At 50.8% G+C, this 14781-nt stretch overlaps 1 protein-coding gene across 3 annotated transcripts in view; it reads right to left on the bottom strand.

The window, feature by feature from the left end:
- The window catches only part of LARGE1 (LARGE xylosyl- and glucuronyltransferase 1), a gene marked incomplete at its 5' end in the record, with an annotated part of 325411 nt that overhangs the window by 21567 nt on the left and 289063 nt on the right, over positions 1 to 14781 (bottom strand). For all 3 annotated transcript variants that reach the window (XM_084255760.1, XM_084255759.1, XM_084255758.1), the window contains 2 exons: positions 1331 to 1609; positions 6584 to 6747. In XM_084255760.1, coding sequence (XP_084111886.1) covers positions 1331 to 1609; positions 6584 to 6747 — 443 coding nt within the window. The remainder of the gene's footprint in view (positions 1 to 1330; positions 1610 to 6583; positions 6748 to 14781) is intronic.

The following is a 14781-nucleotide window of genomic DNA, read 5'->3' as shown; positions in this document are numbered from 1 at the left end:
TTGTTCCACCACAAACGCCTTCCCCACCCAGCCATCAGCATCCAGGAGGCCCCCCCATGCCAGCAGCGCTGGGAAGAGGCCCCAGAGCTCACAGAGGCAGTGCCATGAAGGGACCTTAAGCTCGTGTCTCGGGAGGGGAATGGCTGTGACGGGGCCAGCTCCACTTCAGGGGCCCCGTGATCTCGGGGACGGCTGACCGGCTCTTCCCTGCAGCCTCCCACTTGGAAAAGGAAGGTAAGAATAGCACAAGGCAGGTGTGGGGTGGCTGGGGCCTGAAGTTTTGTTTGTCTTGCCCTCAGAACAGTGGCTGGTGCTCAGCAAGCTCTTTCATAAATGCCGGCCAACATCACCCCTTCCGACTGTTTTGCAGAACAGGAAGTGATGTTTCTAGAATGGTTAGATGCAGGTTGTGTTTCCAAATCCAAGAGGAATGACACATATCTCCATATGAGCTACAGAAAGAGCACCAGGCTTGGAGACCAGAGAAGTTTCCTTGACCTGCCTTTGCCAACAATGTTTCACGAAGGACCAGTTCCAGCCTGCTCAGCAGGGCAGGATGCTGCATTGTCCAGAACCCTTCCGAAGTGCCGGCAGGAGCTGGCCTCTGGGTGGACTCGGCCAGGTCCCTCTCTTTTCCGGGCCTCAGCTGCCCTCTGCATATACACAGTGGAATGTACTCGGGTATAAAAAACATGCAATCTTGCCATTTGCAGCTCTGTGGATGGACTTTGAGGGCTTTGTGCTACTGAGGTCAGTCAGGTGGAGAATGATGAACACATGGGATGAGTTACTTGTATGTGGTAAAGAAACAGAACATACAAAAAGCATTGGAAGGCAACAGCTAGACATAAACATGACACTGACATGTGGGATCATGAAAAGTTACAGGTGGCAGTAACTGATAGAAACTAAATTCAAATGGGTATAGCCAATTTGCAATCAATCAATCAATCAATGCCCAACAGAAGTATGCTAAATATTATTTCACTTAAAACAAAGGACTATTACAATGAAACGAAAGCTCTCAGACTAGACTAGAAGGGTAGGGGTGGGTCACCGGGTAGCCAGAATCAAGTGTCTGGTGAAGGCTAGAAACTAGACTTTGGGTGGTGACTGTGACGCTTACACTCAGGTCGATTTACAAGGCTGGATGCCTGGAAGCTCTATAACGGGATCCATCAGTAAGACTCCAATAACAAATTTATAAAAGAAGAGAACAAATTTTAAATTAAAAGTATTTAAAAACGACAAGAGGAAAGTGTGGGACTGGAGGGCGCCACCGCGGAGCCTGGCCTGCCGCTGCAGGGCCTGCCTCCCCTGAGGCACTCACCTGAGGTACTCATAGAGCCCGTACATGGGCAGGAAGTCGATGTCGGACAGGAACATGTAGGGCGTGCCCACGTGCTTCATGGCCACGTTGCGCAGCAGGTTGACGGGGTAGAACTGGCCCTCCTTGTACACGATGTGGTAGGCCACGTTGTGGCGGCTCATGAGCACCTCGGAGCCCTGCGCGTAGCGGAGAAACTGCTGGGCCTCGGCGTCTGACAGGTAGAGGGCCAGGCTGATGGGACCCTCCCAGTGCTTGCAGATGGCCTCCAGCATCTGGAGCCTGGAAGACAGGGCAGACTCATGGGCCTGAGCGGCCACTGGCACCTGCTGGCCTCCTGGGTGGGACACTCTGCTCCCCGGACACAAGGTCAACCAGCTGAATGAAGGGCCCTGCTCCAAGCACTCAGCACTGACGGGGCCAGGTCAGCAGACCTCAGCAACTTTCTCTGGAAAGTGGGCATGAGCAGGATTTCTTTGCTTGTTCTAGTCTTGGCTTCCAAGTGGATGAGTGATACACAGACTCATGGGCTGCTGCAATGCCCTCTCTTGTCAAGGGCATGTGGGGTGGGTGAGGGAGATTATATTAAATGGTCTAAATGTCCCCCTCCAGCTCAAAACCCCTACACCTCTCCTTTTCTTTCAGCAAAGGAGCTCTGCTGGGGTCCGGAAGCAGTGACTAGTGAGCTAAGATTGAGTCAAACAGAAGTCGCTGCTTACAAGGAGCATGAAAATAAGCAGTAATAGATGCAGGCCTGTATACCAAGTGCTTTCCAGAACTCTCCACCCCGGACACCCGCTGTCATTCTCTCCATTTTCCTGATGAAGGAATGGAGGCACCCGATGTCTCCAGGGTTGGCTTGGACACTTGACCTCAGACCAGACATGTAGACAGGTACCTGGGCAGAGCCTTGGAGACAGTGCGAAGAAAATGCTGGCATGGAAAACATGTACCTGATGGGGACAGAGTGTGCTGGGTGGCGCCAACTTCAATATGCAGAACCCAGGGCCCTAGTACTTCAGCCAGGTTTGCAAGTTACCTGAGAGGCACCGAAATGAGCCAGGCAGAGCAGGGGGTGGGGTGGGGGCGTGGAGCACAGAACCTGGAGTATAACAGAAGGTGCTCCCATCATGGGGAGGGCTCTGCAGAAATGTTTGAAGAGAAATCGATGACGATTTCTCCCCCCAAAAAGGCATTAGAAGTACCCGGTACATAAAATCTATGGTTAAGAAACAGCGAAAGCCTATTTCATTTTTTTTCCCCTGCCCAGCAAGAGGCACATAATCAGCAGTCTCCTGGTCAGAATGCCCGCTTTATTCGGACAATTACTGGGAAATAGATTTCATGCATTTCTGTGCTTCTAAACAAAAGAAAATGGGCGCACCTATCTCGAGTCAATGGCTTTCTCTGACTTTCAGAGGCTCCTCTCGGCAATTCTGCAAATTGGTATTGCCCTGATCCTCTTCCTCCGACACTATGGAGGATTAAGATATTCACGGGGAAAGTGTCCTCCACTTCCCATACTTTCTAACACCTGCTAATCAAGTTGACTGGAGCTGATTTCTCCAAGAGGCATTTTTCACAATGGCCAATCCCCCTGAAATGCATGTCTGGCCTCCTGGTCTCCCCTGGGCTCTGAGACTATGGCATTTTGAACGATCCCAGCCATACCTCAGTTTCATCATCTGCAACATGCAGTGGGGGCTGGACTCGGTGCCTCCAAAGAGGAGCTGTCATGCAAACTCTTTGAAATTTGGGGGGTAAATGACATGGGCAATTTCTAATATGTGGATGGATTTACAGGAGTCCATGGAAGGCGGGGATGGAGGAAGCATGTCTCACTGCCCATGAAGAGAGGCCAGCCTCTCGCAGATTCTTCCTCTGGCTGGACTTTTGACTCCACTGGGTCCAGCAGAACCATCCTGCTGAGCTCAGCTCTAACCACCGACCCCCAGGCTCTTGAGCTCATGGAGCTGCCGGGTGATAGTGAGCCGCCAGCCACATGGGGCCCTGGTAGCTCAGGTTCTCTTTTCCCCACTTGCAGAAAACAGAGGAGACTCACCCACCCCAGGACACCCTGGAACTGGAGTTGGTACTTTACCAACTTTGCCAAAGGAACAAGCCTAGAAAGCGCGCATCTCCTGACCTGTCCACTCTGACCTTTCACCCATGCTCGTGACTGCCAGGATGGGAGCACAGATCCCAAGTGGCTGGGAAAGGCTGGTGACACTCCCAAGTGGAGCTCTAGAGGAAGGTGCAGGGGCCATGCAAGCCGGTTCCCCTAATTCACAGTGGCATTCACATAGGGCCGGCTTCTGACTCAAGGGTTTACAAACACACCCGAAATGCTGCTTAAATTAAAAATCAATCCAACAGGCACCAGTCAGCCGGCTGCATGGTAATTGGATGTGCAGGATGGCGCGGAAGGAGGCATTTCTGCCGTCCTCATCAGCTTGTGGTTTCGCTTTATTTCTGATGATGTCCTGCTAAGCCTCTCTTATGGGGGCTTGGAATTCCTTGGGTTCTCTGAGGCACTGTCCAGCTGCAGCACTTGTCACAAAGCGTTGGGGGGGACACCTGCCACGCTGGGGGCTGTGTGTGTTTGGAAGGGCAAGCCTGTGGGTGTCTGGAAGTGGATGGGAGAGGCGTGGGGGTTCCTATCCAGCCAGTTGGCAGGGAGGGTAGGTCCTGTAGGAATCATCCACTGCCCAGCCAGGGGATGCTCTGGCCAGCAGTAGAGGGAGGGCTCTGTGGCCACCTCTATTCTCTTGTGGATCACAAGTGTATACAGGAGGCTGGATTGGGTTCATGATTTAAAAGGTTTCTAATTGTTTATAAATTCTAGGCAACAAATTTCATGGCCAGCATGGAGGAAAAACATGAAGGGAAGGGAAACTAATACTTATGCACACACTTTGCAGCCTCTTATTTTAGAAAACTCTGAGAACCATCTGTGAACTTGACAGCATTATCATCACGTCATAGATAGAAGTGATCTGGGATAGCCCAAAGACTTGCTCATATCCACACGCTTTACTAAGTGGCACAGCTAGAATTTGGCACAGGTCTTTTCCTGTCCCCCAGAGGGTCGTGGGGCTGTGACCTGAGGGCAGCCCCCAGGAACAGAGGAGGACCCTGGCCCACAGGCTGCAGGAAATGGAGACCTCAGTCTTAGACCTGAAATCTGCCAAGCCTAAATGAACTTTGCATGGACCGTGACGTCGCCCTGAGATCGACCCCAGATGACACCGAGGCTTCGGTCCTGTGACCTCGGACTGATGTATCTGCTCTCCTGACCCACAGAAACTGTGGGATCATAAAAGTGTGCTTTTCAAGCTGCTAAGTCTAAAGCAATTTATCATACAACAGAAAATGAATGCCCTGTCTGAGGCCTGAATACACTCTGTGCCCCTTGAAGGCAGCGACAAGGTCTTCTTATAAATATTCCTGGCCCCATAGAGCTGGCACACATTAGTCATATATGCATAATATTTGCTGAGTGATCATGCGAATTTTGGAGAGGAAAACAAGCCACAAGCAGGAAGTGACCTTTCTTGAGGTCACACAGTAGGTCCAGAATGAAGGTGATGCTTCAGCCTCTGCTTTTCCTTCCCCTTCTGTCCCACTTTGTCTTTGTTTGTTAGTTGCTATGCTGGGGAGGTTCTCCGTGACCGTGCACGGGGTCCTGGAGGCTCATAGGTTTCTAAGAGACCACCAGCCAGTGAGGCCAGTTCACTGCCTGAATAACCCTCCCTGACACACGTGGGACTCAGAGCAAAGAACCTGCTTCCACACTCGGCATGAGTCATTCCCAGGTGGCTGGCTGGAAGGTTCTGCTTGAGCCTCGGAACGCCCTCTGCTTTATGTGAACCTTTTCGTGTCCGAGTGCTTGTTCATTCATTTGTTTGCTGGTTCTTCAATCACTCATGACTAATGACAAGTGACATTTATTGAACACTTAATAAGTGTGCCAGGTACTGTTCTCAGCACTTTACAGGCATTAACTCATTTCACTCTGAACACAATCCTGTGGAACCCCACCCACAGGCTCTGGACAGGCATCTCTGAGGAGGCTCACACACAGCCTGGGGAATTGAAATCCTTCCCTATGTTTGGGGAGGGTGGTTGCCATGAGGGATACTGGGGCTGGGACCACCACCATGGCCATGTGTCCACAGAAGAGGAAGCTGTCAGCTGAGGTGGGAGGGGGCACATGGGATAGTCAGGCATAGAAAACTGCATGACTAAGTGACCTCAGGGCTTTGAATCCATTTACCTCCAGGTAGCCACTTAAATCACGTAACTTTAATCCCTTCAATAACTTCTTAAAACACCTAAAGTCCAAATATTTGACGTTTCTAATGTTCTATAATCTTAGTTTCATGTCACTTTCCTCTTAGTCCCCTACTATGTGTGAGCTACAGTGGTCTTCTATCAGTGTAGAATATGATATGCAAGGCCCTTCCGACCACAGGGCCTTTGCACCTGCTATCTCAGCATCCTGGAAAACTCTTTTCTTCACAACTGGTACACCAGCCTCCTTACCCTTCAGGTCTCTATAGCAACATCCCCTCCTTAGATAGACATCCCCCAACCATAGCACTAAAGGGCCCTCACTTCACACTTTATTATCGATCCCAGATTCTCCGAAGCACTCACATCACTATAATCCTTTTAATTATTTGTTTATTGCTTTTTATACCACTTGTCCCCTGTTCTTAACCTGGCTGCATTTTGCAAACTTGAAACAGTGCAAGTCTTCCCACCAAGGTGCTTACCGCTCTGGGCTGCCGTGGAGCCTGGTCATGACTCTGTTTTAAAAGCCCCTCCAGTGACTCAAATTGTCGCCAGTCAAGGCTGAGAACCCAAACTGTAAGGCGCTAAGGGCTGGGGTCATGCCAGTACCGCCTGGTGAAGCCTGGCTGACATTTGTTGCACCCACTCACATGTAAGGAAATGAAACAGCAACTGCTTACCAGTGGCAGCTGTGGGTCCAGTCGTGTTCCCCAATAATGCACCTCCTTTCTCCTGAGAGGCTTTGCATTGAGCTTATTATGTCTAAGAATCAGCCCTCCCTCCATCCTCAAGACTACCACCACCTCCACCAACAGATGAGGCGCTTGGTTTTCAGAGCCAGAAGAGGAGGTGACACACGCCCGACCAGGGTGCAGTGAGCTGGGCCCGAGGTCACCTCTGCTCTCCACCTGAGGGGCTGTGGGCAGCGGCACAGGGGGTGAGGGTGGGGCGCCTCCATACCTGTCCATGGAGAGCTGCGCCACCAGGGTGACGTCCGTGCTGTCGGAAGCCGGCTCGTACTCGTAGTGCAGGAAGTACAGGTGCGTTCGGTGGACGGTGAACCGCTCTCGCCGGAACTCATAGCACAGGTCATCTTCATCCAGCTCAGAGAGCTGCTTCTGGAGCTGGAAGGGAGGAGAGGATGCATGGGAACAAGATGGAGCCGCCCCTGGTGTCCTGCCCTCCAGAGTGTATGACCCAGGGGATGCTGGGATGGGTCAAAGCCAGGACGCGGGATCACAGCTGCCTCTCCCTCTGCGATTGCCTCTAATTTCAAACGGAAGATGATGAGGAGCAGCTGCCCTCACCAGCTGGGAAACAAGCCCCTCCTGGTTGAGAATGTGAACGTAACACCCTACAACCAGCCACCCACTCCTTGTAAACAAAGAAAAAGTGGCTCCTGGGTGAACTCGTACACAATTTCAAATGACAGGGACCCGGTCGAGGAGCACAGTGAAAGGCTAAGGCAGCAGCGCCCGTGTGGGCAACGCCTCTGCCTCCCGCGCCAGACTTCAGGCTCTGCAGCACCAGGGCCTGGAAGAGCAAACTCATAAGCAAAGGCCAAGAATTTCCTCCATTTCATCTGAGTTTAAAGACAGTCTCAGCATCCTCTCTTATTTCTCTTCTCTTCTTCTCAACTGTCTGAAAGTCTGATTTTATTAACCTGTTTGGAGAGTCCTTTACTGAGTTCTACTCCTCTCCTTTGCTCCCCAGCAAGCAAAACCACGGTGAACCTGCTAACAGGGGCCTATGGACTTAATATTTGACACGAGCAGCTGCAGATACGCAGCTGCCTGGCATAAAGCTATCTCGTGTAAAATCCACGAGCGCCCGCCTGCCAGGTGTGCTCATGCCTGTTTTACAGATGAAGAATAGCAATAGAAGGTCAAAGAGCTTTGGTAGAGACAGAAATTAGGTCGGAGGATGTGTGGGGTGGGGTATATGGACTGGGAAGAGGCAGAAGAAACTTTGCAGGTGATGGAATGTTCTACATCACAATCACTACGTGGGCGTGATGATGATTACGTGGGTGGGCATCTTTGGGATAATTCAACACATGCACACTGAAGGTGGGTCTGTTTATGTAAAGTCCATTTCTATAAAGCTTTTAAAAAATATACAGTGATTTGTCAGAGGTCACATGACTGGCTCTAATTCCTCTTCGAGAACCACCTTGTCTGGTCTGTGACAGGATGCTGTATAGTTGAATACACACTGAAGTTCACGTGGCTGGCATTATTAACCTGACTGAGTAAAATGCATTCTTCTAAGAAAAAAAGGTGTATACATATACATATATACACACACTCACACACACAATGTAGTCTTTTACATCTCTAATCAGTATTCTAATCAATAAGAAAATATGTTAACTCACTTCTATTATATCCTGTATGAGCTGAACCCATTGATTATACCATAGATGAAGCTATGGCATTCTCTCTCAGATGTGCCCTATGGCATTAAGGGCTGCATAAATTGTTTTTTTTTATAGATTTATTTATTCATGCATACAAGAATTGGGAAACAGGCCAGATGCATGGGAGGGTGAGAGGATTCACCAGAGACACAGTGGGGAACAGAACAAGCAGACTGACGAAATATGCTGCTGAGGGGAGCAGCGGGCGAGACAGGAGAGGTCTGTGGCACCATGTGGGATTCTCGCTGGCTGGCCCGGATTGAACCTGCAATGCAGAGGCTGCAGACAGCTTCACAGTGCTGCGCTCAACTGCCTGCGCCACCAGGGGAGGCCCCTGCATGAATTGCTTTAACTCTTCACCCCTCCCCATAGCCTTACCCTTTGTCGTGTGACCTCACGAAACTCCAAGTGTGCCATGTGGGGAATCAGTTGAGATCCAATGATCTATTAGACAAACTCCGCCCTCTTTAAAATGTTAAAAAGGATGGAAGCAGTATACTCTTCAGCTGTGCGAGTCTAGTTTGATGCCCTGCCGATCCGAAGATTCCTACTATGCAAACAGTATAACTAACTTAAGTCAGGAGATGGGAATTCTCATTCCATCTAAGGTCCTACGAGCCATGTCATGCCTTCCGACGCACAGGATTAAGCCCATGTCCTAGCTACGATCACTCCCCCCCGCCGACTCGTGCCCTCTCCCCACCCCCACCGCCCCACGGCCTCTGTACTTGCACCAAAGATCTCTCCACTTGCCAAACCCACCTTTGCCTCCACATCTCCACGACTGCATGTGCTTTTCCCTCCATCATGCCCTCCCTCCCCTGCCCCACTCTCCTCTACCTGGGCACCTTCCATTTGTCTTTCAAGATTCAGCTTAGAAGACACTTGCTCTGTGAGACCTTTGCTGGCCCTGCCAGGTGGAGCTGAGAGCACCCAGTGCAGAACTCCACAAAAACATGTCACTGTGAACTGTGTGAACTGGAATTAGTTAAGGGCAACTTCCCTGGTGAGACTGGCGCTCTGCCACCACCCAGCAAGGGGCCTGCATGGGTCTGTGTGGTGACGCTGTGCACGGCAGGTGTCATTACCTCCGAGCTAAGCCCTCCTTGCTTTCCTCCTGTCTCCTCACATGTTATGCATAGAAGGTGATCACTAAATCCACTCTTAAACCCAGACTTTTTGCTCTGATATTTACAGCTCGAGGGTCTTATGGCTGGAGAGGCGTGGAGAGCAAACGTGTGCACACCAGGCTCCTCTGCCCTTTCCTCCCAAGGGCCCTCCAGTGAGGCGTCTGCAGCCTCATCTGACGGTTGAGAAAACAGTTTGGCACTCTCAAGCTCACTCAGGGAGGTCAGTCCTGGCTCCCTGTCCCTCCACCTGCTGCCTCTCCAGAGAAGATGCTCACTCAGCGTCAGGTCAAGACGTACAGGTGGCACATGGGCCAAGGCTGTGGTTCTATCTCACTCCTGCCTGTACCATCTTGGAGAGTGGGAGAGTGATCTCACTCTTCTGAGCTTCAGTATCCTCGAGTATAAAATGGAGATAACAGTAACTACCTCAGGGGACGGTAGGAGGATTGCAGAGCTGCTGCACATGGAGAGCAGCGTTGGGAGTGAGGACAAGACAACGTATTATGCACGGCTGTTACCCCATGACGCAAGGCTCTCTGAAGACTCCAGCTGGGCGTGCTGTCCTCAGACACCGCCTGGGGGAGGTGGTGTGGGGTGCTCTGGAGGCCAGGCAGGCGCTGTGGATAAAGGGCCACTCCTTCTGTTGCAGGAGTGTCAGAGACGGAGTCCCCGTGACTTGGTCCTCAGGGAACCCAAATGTGCCTGGACCCAAAGTGTTGCCTCCAGAAGCAAACCTAACCTATAGTCATGACTACAAGGTGATCTCAGCCACCCCTAAAATGTTTGCCCGTTCCCTTTCTCAACCACGCTGAAAAAGAAGGCCGGCACGTCCTCCATCCTTCTGTTTAGAGAATAAATCTCTGCAATTTGTAAAAACAGGGCTGTGGGGGGAGGGCGCTTGTTCTGTGTAGTGCTTTTTTTTTTTTTTAAAGATTTATTTATTTATTTATACAAGCACTGGGTACAGTCAGAAGTGCAGGAGGGTGAGAGGATTCACCAGAGCCAGAGCGGGGAACAGAACAGGCAGACTGACGAAATCCACTGCTGAGGGGAGCAGCAGGCACGGCAGGAGAGGTCTGAGCACCATGCGGGACCTTCCCTGAGGCTGGGGAGCAAACCACGCTGCACTGCAGAGGCTGCATGCAGCTTTGCAGCCCAGTGCTTAACCACCATGCCACCAGGGAGGCCCCTGTGTAGTGCTTTTAATGGGCTGACAGGTTCTGGTTCAATGAGGAAGAGGAAGGATGAGGAGGATGAGTGTGGCTAAGCATCGTGTGTGTGGAGAAAGGGGTCTTTTATAGATGAGGCTTCAAAGAAGTTTAAACTCATCATGTGAGGGCCTCCCTGGTGGCACAAGGGGTTAAGCACTGCACTGTGAAGCAGTCCACAGCCTCTGCTGCACAAGTTCAACCCCCGGCCAGGGAGCTACCCACATGGCGTAGCAGACCTCTCCTGTCTCGCCCGCTGCTCCCCTCAGCAGTGTATTTCAGTCAGTCTGCCTGTTCTGCTCCCCACTCTGTCTCTGGTGAATCCTCTTACACCCCTGCATTTCTGGCCTGAACCCCAGCTCTTGTATGCATATAAATAAATCTGAAAAAATAACTTACCATGTGAGAAGGAAAACTAGTGACCAGGGCATGAGACAGGCATGTGTGTTGTATATGGGGGAGGTTTGCTTCCTCCTCCAACATGCACAGGCACACCCTCTGAGCTGGGGGAAACCACATTCCCAGCTAGATGGATTGAACCATGTTCTAGAAGCACCCACGCGGTGCTCCTGAGGGAGGAGATGTACCCCACTCCTGCCTGAACTTCCTGAACCCAGAGCGCCTAGCATGCCTCGTTTGCTCAACCAGCCTATTTTGGATGTACTCACAACCACTGCATGGTAAGAAGGGCAACAGTGGCCAAGGAGGCTCCTAGAACCACCTGCCCTACGCAGGATGGTCTACCAGAAGTCCCGGGGGATGAGTAGCCTCCATGTATGACATTCATGGTACCAAGGTGATTCAGTGGCATCCACATGCCCAGGTCACCTGTGCCATCAGTGTGCAAGGGGTAGGGTGGAGGGAACTTATTAGCTACCAACCATCCTGGGTATTGAGGAAAGCACAGCAGGTATGATGTCAGATGATATCAGCATCTATGGGATTCTGGATCAACCAATGCCTTCCTGGAGCTTCAGTGCTGCATTTATTGTCACCATGGTGGCCTGCACCTTTGCTCAGCTGACATGGATTGAGTGCCTACTGTGTGCAGGTGCAGCACTGCATGATGCAGACACACTGCCTTATTCATTTACTCCTTCAGCACACATCTCTGTTTCACAAAGGAGGAAATTGAGGTTCAGGCTCCAGTAATCAGCCAGTTACAGAGAAGCAGTCTGGAACGAAAATCCAGCCTTCGGACACAAACCAGGGGCATGTTCGTAACACAATTACTTCTCTCCCAGGGGGTGGAAGTGAGGATCAAATGAGCTGGTGGAAGATTACAATGCTCTGTGAACAAAGGAAGACATAAAAATGCCCACGAGGTACTATCCCAACAAAGCAAAGACAAACCAACAAGCCACAACAACAAAACCACGGAGAAAACAGACCACAGGAAACTCATTATAGTGTTAACAAAGCTTTTCTCTGAGTGGTGGATTCACAGATGAATTTTATTGGCTTCTTTATACTTTCCTGTAGTTAACTAATTTCCTGCAATTTTCGCAAATGAGCTAATGCAGGTAAAAGTGCTTTGTAAACTGTAAAGTGCTACACAAACCTCAGCAACGTTATTATGATTCCATCATGTACCTTTTTCAAATTCTAATCTAGGACTGCTATTACTGACTGCGTGGCTGATGTTATCTCAAGGGAAAGATGGCAGCAGCTTAAAAACTGCCTCCGTCCCTCCAGAGTGCTGGTTATTTCTCTAGGGAGATGCAGAGCTGGAGGGTGGGCCTTCATTACCAGGGTCTACTACTGAGGTCCGCGCTCCAGCCACCGGGAAAGCAAGGGGCTCCTGACAAGCAAGTCATAGAAACAAAAGACAGATTTCTCCTGAAATCAAATGCATTTGCTAAATTGCTTCTTTGGGCAGCCAGCTGAGGCACAGGGAGATCTGGACTTGGGGGGAAAATGGCCCTTCAAGCAGTTTGCATTTCTTTCTTCCCATCCTTAAGGACAGCAGCCTAGATTGACCTCTAAGCTGCCAGAGATGATGGCTGGTCATGTCTGAGATTCAGACAGATTGAAGTGTGCCCCTGGGCGCTGATCTAAGGGGTTTCTGTTCAAAGTCAGGAAAACCACAGAGAGGTTAGAGAGGAACTAGAAACTGACACTGCAGCCCACTGACACTCATTCTCTATGTGACCTTGAGCGAGTCATTTCTCCCAATAGTGAGACAGGAGTTTGGGCTTCATGAAACATCACAAGGGTCTTGTGCTCACTAGCCAGCTAGCCAGTCGCGAGCTATGCAGGCACTTTCTCATTTACTACCCACAGTGTCTCCATGGCTTAGGGACTTTACACCCTGTGGATAGAAGATGATGTTTGTCATCTGGAGGGTTGAGAACTTACTCAAGGTCACATGACTGGTGAACAGAGCAGCTGAGATTCAACCCATGTAGGTAATCAAGTCGCTACAATGACTTGCTCATTACTTTCTTGGGGTGGGGCGGGGCTAATTTTTAAATGTTTTTTAAAGATTTATTTATTTATGCATACAAGAGCTGGGGTATAAGCCAGAGATGCAGGGGGTGAGAGGATTCACCAGAGACAGAGTGGGGAGCAGAACAGGCAGATTGACTGAAATACACTGCTGAGGGGAGCAGCGGGCGAGTCAGGAGAGGTCTGCTGTGCCATGTGGGTTGCTCCCTGGCCGGCCGGGGATTGAACTCATGCTGCAGAGGTTGTGGATTGCTTCATAGTGCGGTGCTTAACCCCTTGCGCCACCAGGGAGACCCCGGGGGGAGGGGGGCGGGCTTTCTAGATCCAACTCTGGAGGTTCTGTGACTGCAGAGGACTGAGTGCGTGCATCTTCCACGCACGCAGAGAACTGTGCTCATCATGTTCTCCTTCAAGGTCTCCCCTCTTCCTGGGTGCACAGATGAGCTGTGTTGCAGCCTTCCCATAGCTAAGGGCAGCTGTGGGACTGAGTTTTGGTCAGTAGAATGTGGGCAGATTCTGGCCATTATAGGTATCAATTTAAGGCTGGCTGGTGCATAATCCCTGCTGTTTGCCAGAACAAGAGAATCCTCTACAGAAATCTACGACTCCACAGACAGCAGAGCCACAAGATGGAAGGAGCCTGGGTCCCTGAACCTGAGAAAGGCCGTCTGGCGATCAGGAGCACTCATTTGGACTCTGAGAGAGCAATATACTTCCAGCACGTGGAGCCCATTTGATAACTGTCACCTTAACTAATATGCCCACTAGAACTCTTGAGGGCAGTAAGTGACAAAGACAGAGGACAGTCACCAAGTAAGGAGTCTGTGAGGTCACCCATTTCTTCCCGTGACACCTCTCCTTCCGTGCCTTGGCACAGATGATGGAGACACCTGGGGGGTGTCTCCCCTCAGTCTAGAATATTGCTTCGGACTTTCAATTTAACTTGCAGTGGCTCTCACGTCCATGACTCTGTTTCTCCCAGCAGCTGTCCGAGACAGGGAGGGCTGCTCTTATTACCCTCTGCTGGTAGAGGAGGAAACTGGGCACTGGGCCTTTGCCCAGAAAGTGGGGGCAAACACCCACCCTGAAGCCTACTGCAGGGCTCTTCGCTGAGGTTTCCATAAAACAGTGAAGTTTCATTAAACCACAGACAGGTAGAGAGAGATTCCTGGCTCCCTGGCCGCCTGCTGTGTGTATTAATCAACAGTGTTCCAGGAAACCCAAATATTTTTTACTCTGGAAACCAAATCACAAGCCATGTGGATTCTTTTCAGGGAGGGCAGAGGCAGGGGTTTTGAGCTGTTCTGTGAAGGTTCTGGGAGGGTCTGCGGGCACCAAAGAAATAAAGGAAAAGACCTGCTCTCCTCCTTCCCGGTCACAGCCTTAACTCACAGGTCCACACACGACGAGGCATGAATGGGAAATGAGCTCTACGGTCTGCACTTAGATGTTTATATAGTCAGGGGTGCAAGGGAACAAGTTAACATTGAAAATCGTGTCATCGTCCTACAGACAGGTGTGGGGCATGCACCTCACTGATCTAAGCTTCTGACCTGTCTTACCTTCTTCACCCTCATGGAGCCTACTAGGTAGGACTGGTGATTTCCATTTTACAGATAAGGAAGTGGGGCACAGAGGGGCGACGCGAAGAGCCTGGAACCCCATAGCTAGCAATATTATGGCTTTAAATAAGCAGCCTGGCTCCAGAGGTGCCCCTGACGTCACTCACAAGGAGAGATTACTTGGGTGGGGGGGAGATTCAGCCCATGGCGGGGCGGGGAGGGCAGGAAGGGGCTTCTGTGCTTACAGGCATAGAAGGGGGAGGCACGTGGCAAGAGAGGGATCACAGCTGGAACCAAGGGGTTCCAGGGGTGGGTGTTGCAATTTTAACTTGCAGAGAGAATACCCCCCTGGTGGGTTAATATCGACACTGGTTCCTGCTTTGCTACCAGC

This window comes from Talpa europaea (assembly GCF_964194135.1).
Source record: "Talpa europaea genome assembly, chromosome: 15".
Lineage (NCBI taxonomy): Eukaryota > Metazoa > Chordata > Mammalia > Eulipotyphla > Talpidae > Talpa > Talpa europaea.
This window is presented reverse-complemented; position numbering and strand designations above follow the sequence as displayed.